Source organism: Acinonyx jubatus, chromosome A2 (genome assembly GCF_027475565.1).
Source record: "Acinonyx jubatus isolate Ajub_Pintada_27869175 chromosome A2, VMU_Ajub_asm_v1.0, whole genome shotgun sequence".
NCBI lineage: Eukaryota > Metazoa > Chordata > Mammalia > Carnivora > Felidae > Acinonyx > Acinonyx jubatus.
The window spans coordinates 145,508,481-145,519,534 of record NC_069383.1 but is presented as its reverse complement, the minus strand read 5'-3'; the positions used below and the strand labels follow the sequence as shown (position 1 = coordinate 145,519,534).

General features: G+C 42.9%; 1 protein-coding gene across 2 annotated transcripts; it reads right to left on the bottom strand.

The window, feature by feature from the left end:
• Positions 1-319: 319 nt before the first annotated feature.
• Positions 320-3,492, bottom strand: LOC106987062 (IQ domain-containing protein F5). 2 transcript variants are annotated; one of them, XM_027038204.2, is made up of 2 exons: positions 3,354-3,492; positions 320-771 (listed from the first exon to the last, which is right to left on the bottom strand). In XM_027038204.2, the coding sequence occupies exons 1-2, from the start codon at positions 3,361-3,363 to the stop codon at positions 332-334; spliced, it is 450 nt and encodes a 149-aa protein (XP_026894005.1). In that variant the 5' UTR covers positions 3,364-3,492; the 3' UTR covers positions 320-331. The 2 variants fall into 2 exon arrangements, with proteins under 2 accessions (XP_026894005.1, XP_014940790.1); XM_015085304.3 differs by lacking the exon at positions 3,354-3,492 and adding an exon at positions 2,166-2,304.
• Positions 3,493-11,054: the final 7,562 nt, after the last annotated feature.

Below are 11,054 nucleotides of genomic sequence, written 5' to 3'. Positions count from 1 at the left end.
ACATTTGGGTGGGGGGAAGCAAAAGATGGCACAGTCCTCCATGTTACACAACTACAGAGGATGCCACTTACATGAACCACACTGTGAAAGAGTCTCTCCTGTGTTGGCCAACTTGGAGGCCCTGAAGCCCCCAAATCTCCTACCCATGGCAGACATTGCTAATCAATCTGTTCATAGGTCCTGTTCATCCAGCATTGGGCTCTCAGAATCCTTCTCCATGCTAGGAGAACTGGCACTTCCTCGGGACTGATTTATGAGATGCTATCATTAACTCAATGACCTCTTTGAAATCTGGCAAAGAGAGCAGAGGACACAGATATAGCAGACCTGATCATTCGTTTACTGGAAGGGGTATGCACTGTTGCACTTTACAAGCCTGTAAGCCTAAAGAGATTTCAAGTTGAAGATTTAGTTGGCTTTCTTTGAGGTTGTAACGGCCCTGAATAAAGCCACGTGTTTGACAAATATGCCAGCGCCAATAGATCTGGATGATGCGGACAGCGTGGAGCAAACGGCAGTAACGAAGGCGTAAGCGCCACATGCGGACCCAGGACTGCAGCTTGACCACTGCCCATTCTTGCTGAGCATAGAACTGTAGGGATAATCGCTTCTTCTTCTCCATCAGCTTCACCAGCATCTGCTTCCACCAGCGCTGAATTATCCACGCTCTGAGGGATGCGTGCAACAGTGTCCGGCGTACCAGGGTGCCCCGCCACCAGGCCTGGATGAACATGGCCGCTTCCTGTTTTGTAGTGGTCTTTATTCCAGGGCCTTGCAAAAGAAAATGGGACACTTAGGAAACTCATACATTTCAACTCCCAGGTGTGCCAGGAAGGAGCCCTGATCCTCTATCAACAATTGCCCCTTTCTCTGACATTCAGCAGAGCTTTTGTGGGCAATGGATGGACTCAGGAGATTAAGCAAGTGTCCTGCCTCTGCCACTCTCTGATTACTGGACATGGACACATCATCTTGCCCTCTGAGTCTCATGGCCTCCTCCTGAACTTGCAGTGTCACCCAGTTTTGCATGGACCTGGTTGGCCAGTTTAAAGCAAGAGCACCATAATCAGAAGTGAAAGAGATATAAGTTTCACCTGGACCCAACCACCTACGTACGGTTCATGTCTCTTTCCTCAGACCCCTCCCATTTGCTGGAGAAGTGGCATCTTTGTACCCCCTGCCCTCTCACCTCTGACTTCAGGTTACATCCACAACGTGCTGTCTCCCCTCTGCCTCACCAAAGTATTAAAAGATTCTTCCACCGTCTATACTTGAGCTTAAACATCAGTTAACACATACATTAGTATAAAGATACACGTGCACACACACTTCTAGACCCAATCTCCCTGTACCTCCACGCCAAACACAGTCCCCACCTTGTAGCTCTCAACCATGCACGGTCTAAGTTCATACTCTTTGCCCACCTCCTTGGCACAATCTATACACCTTGGCCAGACCCACATCTCAGCCTAAGGAGAAAATGGGGGAAAAGGATAGCCAAGGAGGAGTCAATCTGTATTCATTCCAGCTCTGTGTATGAAGACCATTCCTCTGTTTGCCTAGCACACCCTGGGTTTATGCCTATTGTCCTGGAGCCACGTTAATAAGTGTCCCTTCACTCACTGAAGCATCTCTCTTTGGATAACAAAGTTCATGGTCACAGACTTTTGGAATACTCCACTGAACCCCAAGGGTCAGAGATGTCACAAGTCAAGACTTTCCCCAACATAGTAAAGCCTATAACCATCTACACATGGAGGAGTGGAGTGGGTAATGGTAGTGATGTGGGTGGGAGTTTGGGGAACAGCCACTTCCTCTTCTCCCCTTTGCTCCTTCAACCTCTGTTCTATCAATATGACTTCATCATCTTTGACTATAACTTGGAAATTTTGCTGTCCTGTAATCAGAGACTACCGAGAAAAACACTGGAGAAAGTAAGGGTGATCTTCCCATCACTAGGTGACAAGTCAACCACACAGATTCCTGGCCTTTCCTGGGACCTCAGACATGGAAGTATTGGGGTTGGGGGGGTCGTCTCATCCTGAGAACTTTACTGTCCTCCCAGAAAGCTCAGGTGGACCTAACTCTTTCTTACAAAACATTAAATGCCTATGACTTGAGGTGGATGGTCAAATCCCCCTCAGATCTGCACTTTACTAAATTACCCATGGTTAGGGGCAAGGTGGTCCCATCACTCTCAGGTCCATACTCCTCCAGCCACACACTGGCAGGAAAAGTGGAGGAGGGGTGAGAGATATGATGTCATAAAGGCACCTATGACTCAGGCACCAGGATGGCTTCCAGCAATTGAGCCCCTTTCTAAGAAAAACCTAGAAGAACTGTCCTTTCTTTCCTACCAGAGTGGCCAGAGTTCTAGCTACAAAGAAGGACACCCCAAATACTGACCCACTGACACAAAAGTGTATAATGATACTCATTAAAGCCTGGGTAGTATTTATTATATGGATTTCAGTTTATCTCAACAACGACGCCCCAGATAACAATTAGAATCAGTGTTCTATGTACTGATATAGAACAGTGTTCAAGATTTAGCAAGATTAACAATCATCAAATCAAGATGAACTCAATATAAGTATATATTTATACACATGTTGTCACAAAAGCATTATTTTTAAAGGGGTGGGGATTAAGAAGGTAGATAAAAATTAGCAGTGATCATCTCTGAAGAAGATAGCAGAATTAGTGGAACAGAATAAACTCCCTTGTTGCTAAACCTCCTATGTCTGGCCTAACTGTAGGTCGTCTAGTTATCAGGCCTCTGGGAGAGCATTCATGAAGCCCCCAGGACTAGCCAGGGCCTTCATCTCAGGCTCAAGTGGGCTCAAACACTCTCCTGTCTTCCTTTTCCCCTGAGAGCCTCAAAGTCACAGCCAGAAGATGGGTAAGGGGCAACCACTACACAAGAAGTGCCCCACTTTTGCCTGCTCCTTGCCTCTGAAGACCCACATGGTCATTGTGAAGACCTGGTCCCCTCTCAGGGTCACAGCCCCAGGGGTCACTGAGGAGTGCACTTGCAATATGTAGAGTGGGCATGGGGTGGGGGCAGTGTGGGGCTATGCAGGGGGGTGGCATGTAGAGAAGACTCACACTCCTTACCCCCTTCTCCCTTCCCCCTTCCACCCTTTGACTAGCACTTCTGCTGGTCTAGGCAATTTCAGGGGGAGCAGTTATCCAGACCTTTATCCATGAGTCTAGACCTTCATCCGTGAGGTATCTGATTCTCTAGTTACCATACTTCTCCGGTCATAATTGTATTCATCTACCGTTACACTGGGCAGCAAAGCACCAACAGATCTGCCAGTGAATCACCCAAGCAGCATTCATAGTCTTACCTGCCCCCATAGTGTGGCAGCAGCCCCCTCACCTTCTGATGACCAGGGTTAATTATCCCTGCCAGTATGGTGACTCCTTTCAATACCTGCTTGTCTCTTGGCGAAGGAGTCCAAAGTGACCAGGTCCCAGCCATAGCTTTAAGTTTAGTGGGACCCTCATTGTGACCCTTGATGACTACCCTCCTCCCTAGAAACTTGAATCCCCACATGTATAACTGGAAGGGTGCTCATGGATGCACCACCACTGCCACACATTGATTCTGGGACACATACATTCTACCTATTAGGAACCAAGCACCATGTAATGGGCCTTGATTTAGGGCTTGGGTTAGCAACTACAGCACATAGGTTAAATCCACCCCACTGCCTGTTTTTGTACATCCTGCAAAGAATGGTTTTTATATTTTTCAGTGGTTGAAAAAACTAAAACAAAACAAAACAAAACCACAAAAAAAACCTCATGACACATGAGAATTGCATGAAATTCAAATTTAAGCATCCATAAATAAAATTGTATTGGAACACAGCCAGGTTTATTTGTTTATAGGCTGTCTATTGCCACATTTGCACCGCAATGACAGATTTGAGTATTTGTGACAGGGACAGTATATGACCCTCCCATCATCTCCCACTGCTGCTCAACACATAACAAATGGCAGTGGTGCAGTTATAACTGAATAGTATTTCAAGTGCCACATATACTGCTTGCTGTGATTTATATTTTATCACCAATACATAATGTATTATGTCAAACAAGAACAGAGGAGAAAAGTAGACTTTAAATGTCACATTATTTGGCAATAGCAAAGCATTGTGTTCATTATGCAACATTATAGCTGTGCTAAAGGGATACAGCATTATATACCTACATTACCAGACTAAGCAGTCTGTATTATTCCTAACTCACAAGAAAGCAAAGATCTTAAAATTTAGCAATTTTAAATGGGATATCTCACCACAGCAGAACTTCTTTACAAAAATAAAAAATGAAAATGGGGCACAAAGTAAGTTTTCAGACTGCTCGTTTGTTAGCCAAGCAAGAAAACGTGTTTACTACTGGTGAGCTAACTAAATTATATTTAATTGCAGCAGCTGGAAAAAAATGTGATGACAGAAAATAAACTTAACACTATTAGCCTTTCATGGGAATAGTTGCTCTGAGAGTTGAAGACACTGGGGACAAAATCAACAGTCAAATTAAAACAAGGAAAATGATTTCAAGTGGTTTTTCCTTAGCTGTTGATGAGTTAGCAGATGTTACCATACAGCTCAGCTGTTGTTCATGGAAGGGGTGAATGCCAACTTTAAGAGGCCTAAAGAACTCAGCTTTATGAATAGTCTGCATGAAAACAACTACAGTTGAGAATACTGGTTGAAGAAGCTGAGAAGAGACAAATTCAATGCCACCTGAAGTGGAATCTGCTAGGATGTGATAAAACTGATACAGCGAAAATACATGTGGAAAAAAGCAGAAAAATTAGGCTTAGTTGGACAAATTTACAAAGTTTATGAAAATGTAAGGTGCTTACAGCCTATGGTTACTCATTATATTATTCATCAATAGGTATTCTGGGGAAAACATTTTAACCTACTGTGTTACTAAAGCAGGAACATCAATGATAAGCTTTCCTGCCATTGTTGACTTAACTATTATTAGTTCTGTGAGTTTTTCTCAGAAACAGAAGGTGAATGTTCTGATTTACCAAACACACCACAACTCCATGACTTGAACATAGCAGTAGCAAGAGCTACATAAGCCTTGCTAACTTGGAGCCTATGCTGTTGGGTCCATATATTGCCTCTATCTCTGCCTCCATGACCATCCAGGACCCATTGTTCCAGCAATAGAATGAGTGACAGAAGTTGGCTGACATCAACCAGTCCAGTGTTTTTGTCTACTTCACTGTTTAGTGCCTATTCCAGTGGTAGATGTACCCTGGTGGCAGGTGTTAACATACAATACAAAGATTTTTTATTCTGTGTATACTCCCGTATGTCCATCTATCTGCCTCTAGACCAGACTTCCTTGTCCCCATTGTTCAAGTCTTTGTGTTGCCAGGAAACTGACCAATAAGCCATTCACCGCTACTGAAAAGCCCATATATATTCTATCTCAGACCACTTCTCTTTCTGCATAAAGTAGGTGTTCAGCCTGAAACTCTGACAACTGAGAGGACTTTCCCCTCACCACTCACTGTCTTTCAAGGCTACCTTTGAATGAGGCTGTGGCTCACCTGCTCTTTGGGGATGGCATACACATACTAAGCTTAACAATCTGCAAGTCAGGCATTTTCCTCTTATGTCAGCTGGACCCAAGGGATTCCCTATAAGCCCACATGAGTATGAGCTAAGAGGGCTGATGGCACAACAGTGGTGGGTACTCAAGAGTCTAAGCTACCTGCTCATGTAGTTTGCATCTTCAGTTTCCCATTGTCTGTCACCATTATTATCAGTGAAGTTAAGGAGGAGTATCACATTTCTTCAGATTCAAAGGGTTCAGGGGAACTTGGGAATTAAAGATTTGGGGGGCCATCAACCCAAATTATCCTATCCCATGTGTCAGAGTTCCATCTTTTTCCTGCCCTGATTTTGGCAGAACATCCTACCTTGATGGAGAATTTAACCTTCTTAGGATGTTGGCCACTTTGATGATTAAGCCCTGGGCCTGGCCCTCAGCTTTTTTAAGCCCTACCATTGTAGACAAGAGTTTCTTCATATGCCATCAAGAAGGCACTCTGGCTTTTACACTTACTTTTTAATTACCTGTTACTTGTTCTCAGCCATCTGTTATCTTTTTCTAGAGCTTCATAGAGCCTAAAATAGCCATCCAATTCTTTATAGTTAATTCCCCCCTACTTTCCAAATGCTTGCTATGTCACACCAGCTAGTGGATATATATATGATCCCATTCACGCTTGAGAAGGTTACCATTTAAACCACCACCCTGTGTCAGGGGCTATCTGTGCTGCACATACCACTAGTATTTGGGGTCCTCGTTGCCAACCAGGCACTGATGAAGTCAGTGATCCCACTTCAAAACCCCACCTTATTATCTTCTTTCTCAGGCAACCTCTGGCATCAACTGTTGTACTTTGTGTTCTCCAGGAAAGGAGATGGAGTTTAGCATTCAGGCTATGTATTAGGGAGTACCCTTGGGATCAATACCTATGGGAAGAAAGGGAAGGAAACAGGATTGGGTAGAGGGAGAAGATGCAGCAATTCAGCTGGCAGCCTTAGCAAGCACCACAGGAAGTTCTGTTGCTGAAATGGCCTAGCAAGATTGACCCACATTAAGTCCAAATGTCCAGGTCTTTACACATTCACTTAGATCAGTCATTGAGGGTGGTATCTGAAGGGCTTGACTTTGGGCAAGGCAGGCTCTTTGCAGCTGAAGCAGTCCCTGAAAGGGCTGACAGCTGCTATCAGCACTCCCAGGAGCCAAGGCAGCAGGTTCTTCCTTGAAGGGGAGTCTGTATAATTCATCTCCATGTCTACCAAAAGCAAGATCTGTTTAACTCAGAAGGAGAACATTTTTTAATAGATGGATATTACTAATTCACATTTATTGATTCCTAATATATATGGACTTACTACCATCTTATTTTGTGCCTTAAATCTATCATTTTTTCTTATGATCTGTTTTTCTTTCCCTGTTTTTTGTCAGATTGAGTTTTCAGTGAGTTTGGAGGTTGGTGAGTTTCTTCCCTTCTACTATTTTAGCAATTGTGACAGAGATTGTGAGTTGCTTACCCATATCCACACCCTTCTTTCTTACCAAAAGAACTGATTTCATTGGACTTGGCAACATGCTCATTTAAGTAAAATGACGTTTTTCAGGATGTCTTTTGACTGGAGTGGCCATGTGATACTCACTGGCCAATGAGATGTTGCTGGGTAAGTCTTTTGGGAAAGCTCCTTAAAATGCAAATGAATCCTTTTTGTCATTCTGCCTGAACCCTCTTCTTCCCTAAAAAGTAGGCTTGATAGCCAGCACTCTGGTAATCACTTTGAGGACATGAGAATAAGGTTAACATCTCTAAGATAATGAGGAGGAGCAGATGAGAAACTAGTAGCTTAGTTACATGAACTGCTACACCAGGCTTGGATTGTCCATGCTCAGATTTCTGTAATGTAAAAACAAACCCCTAATTTGTTTATCTCCTCATATTTTAGATGTGTTTTCTCTGAACATAATTTCAAATTTCTATAAAAGTTATACAATTTATTCCTTTTCTTCTAGTACTTATTTATACTTAGGTTCATTTTAACACTTACACTTTAAATTTTATGTCATGGAAAATTTTGACCCAATCAGTATCTGTCACTTCTACCCCAAATCTGGCAAGGACTTCTGCCCAATTTTCCTTACTTCACTCACTGCCTCCAGCATCCTCTCATGTTAGTATCATCTGAGATAGTACACATATTTTTAATAGAAAAATCTTTCTTGTAACAACAAATTTTAATGGCATCTGTACTCATTACTGCTTCTTATGTCATTCTCCTGGATTCATTTTCCTTTATTGTGGAATTCATTTCCCAGAAATACTTTGAGAGACTTTCAATGTAAACTTTGAATTAATAAAAATGTCTTTCATTTTTTGCCCTTAGACTTGAATGATGTTGTAGGTGGTATATCATTCAATGCTTACATTTCTTTTCTTTTAGAACATTAAGGGTGTCACTCCACTTAATCTCCTCACACCCAGTGTTGCTGCTGAGAAGGCTGAGGTCAGTCTGAAACTTATTCCTGAGTGGGTAGTTTCTGGATTTTTTTCTTCCTCTTCAAATGTTTACGTATATTATCTTCATCAGCTATGAGACTGTGCTGCAACCTGTTTGGAAAACAGATGAATGCCACCTTTTTTAGGGCAATTGAATCTCCTTGATGAGTTCTGAGAAACTCGTTAATGCCTTGAAGGTTCCTGCTCTTCATCTCTGTGCTTCCTTACTCAAGAACACTAATTCAACCATGAGTAGAACTTCTGGATCGGTGCTCCATTTTTAAATTTGCTTTTCTTTAACCTTTTCATTTCTCTGAATCTTTCCCTTTTCTGCTGTATTTCAAGAGTTCTCTTGTCAAACTTTCTACTCATTAACTTTGGTGATGTCCATTCTGCTATTCATCCCATCTATCAAGTTGGAATTTTAACACTGTTCCTTTCTAAGATCCATAAATAGCTCTTTTAAATAATGGTTTGTTCTTTTATGGCTAAAATGTCTCCTCCCATCCACTGAGAATATTAATTCCACCTCTTTAAGTTGCCTTCTTAGTCTTTCCCTTGGCCATTGTGTTTCTCATTATTGAGTCTAGGCATGCTTTTTTTCTGCGGTTGGTTTCCTCCAAAGCTTGGTGATTCTTGTTTGGGTACTCATCTTTGTCTTGTGATTTCCTCTTTGCCTCTTGATGATTGCTATGTCCATGGGTTGCAAGGGAAGCATGGGGTGGGATCTCATGGTTGGTGGTCTCCTGGGCAGGAGTCTTGCTGTGCAAGGGAGTCACATGGTAACAGGCCCTACCAATCATAGCTCCTCCCTGGAGATAGTCCTTCTCTTGCCAACCACATGGCTCAGCTAGAGCTGACTGCCCCTTCTATGGTTATATCCCAGCTAGTCCCCACAGTAGCCACCAGCCCCTGCTGCCTCCTGAATCAGCTGCTTCCAAGCTTGGAGGGACTGCATGGCCATTCTCTTCCTTGATAGGAGACCTTTTTTTAGAGCTTTGATATATGTTCTTTCGGTGTTTTCACATCTGCCTTCTGTCCTTTAAGGAGGCCACATAATTTCTGTCCATTTTAGTTCCCTTCCTAAATGTTTAGGTACTATTAGAGATTTTTTATTTTTTTATTTTAATTTTTTAAATGGTTATTTTATTTTTGAAAGAGAGAGAACAAATGGGGGAGAGGCAGAGACAGAGGGGGACAGAGGATCTGAAGTGGGCTCTGCGCTGACAGCAGCAAGCCCAATGCAGGGCTTGAACCCACAAACTATGAGATCATGATCCGAGCTGAAGTTGGATGCTCAACCTACTGAGCCACCCAGGCGCCTCTATTAGAGATTTTTTAAATAAATATATTCTTTTTCTGTTATTCCTATGAATTTACACCAAGAGAAGAAGACCTGAACCTGTGTTCAAACATGTTGAGCCATTTTCTCATGGACATTTTTCTGGTTTTCTTTATGGTCATGTTTCGTTGAGGTTTGAGATAAAAATGTTGAAGCAGATTTTAATGACTGGGAATTTTTTTCTGCAGATGGCTTTTCTCTGTTTTTAAATGGAAATTTTAGTTTCCTCTCATCCTTTCCCTCATTTTATTCCCTTCCCTTCCTGAACAATTTAGTCTGAAAGCCATTAGGCTGGGCAATGCAACATAGGTATACAAGGGCAAGAGAAACTGTGACACAGAACAGGGCGTGGATCCCAAGAGGGTGAGAAAGGTGTTGGCATAAGAGAGTTGCCAATTTGGAACCCAGGCAGAGTAAAGGGGGGGTCTGGACATGGGAGTTCAAGGCCATGACAGTAGTAGGTATCATAGCATGGACAAGATGAAGAGGGCATCCTTAATGGTATAGGAAATCAGAACTTGAGTACAGCAAGGAGGGTATCTGTGCAGAGGGCATCCTGAAATTTCATGTCAGCCCCAAGTTAGGTGAGAGGGGCATTCACAGAGGACAGCAACCAATGTGGGAAACTGGAGCCTGAGATACATGAAGAGGGTAATGGCCCAGCAGGGTGTCAGAGCTCAAGCAGGGTGAAGACAATGTCTGCATAGCCAGCAGCAGCCATGGAAGATTAATTACATACAGAGGAGACCAGATAAGAAAATGTATTAAGTATAATTGGGACCAGGTGTCTTAATCTTGGAAACAGGAGTAGAAATATAGAAAGTAGAAAACTAGAATGAACTCTGATTTTAGATTGTAATTGGAGATATCAGTGTGAACTCATACATTTCAATATAGATAGATGATAGATGATATAGATGATAGATAGATAGATAGATGATAGATAGATAATGTGTGCTTGTGTGTATGCACAAACATATATTCCTTATCTCTGTGCACTGAGAGGGCCTGGGACCATTGCACCCCAATGATAATGAGAACACCTTGCTGTGCTCTCTGGGGTACTCTACTGCATCCCCAAATTTGCAGTTTTTCCCTGGCTGCCAGTTTTTAAGGTGGGTGTGACCCCTTTCCTTGTTTTGTTGCTGATGCTAAATTTTTGTGGCACTTGACCTTTGTGCTGAAAGATGAGAATCAGCTCAGGAAATGAGCTCAGAGAGGTAAAATGTGTCCACAGCCACACAGCAGTGAGTGGTGGAGTAAAGGATCTGACCTAGGGTTTGACTCCAAAATCCTTGCTCTTTACTCTGAGACACTGAACACAAGAGGGAAAGGTAGTCAAGGAAAAAGACAGAAGTCCTTCAGAGTGAGAGACCAGAACCTGTGTGAGACACAGGGGTGGGACACAGAGGCACAGAGCTGGACATACAGAGCTCATGCCCCAATGCAATACAGAGAGCTGGAACCTGAGGCCTCCAGGCGGTATTTCAGAACCCTGTGAGCTGAAGGACTAGTTTGTCAGGGCAGAGTAGATGGAGCAGGACCAGATATAGGGCTTTTGAGCTTGCAGTCTTGATGGAGAATAACCCAAGACCCCAGGACCCTGTGTCTATAGGAAACCATAGGATAGCAGTG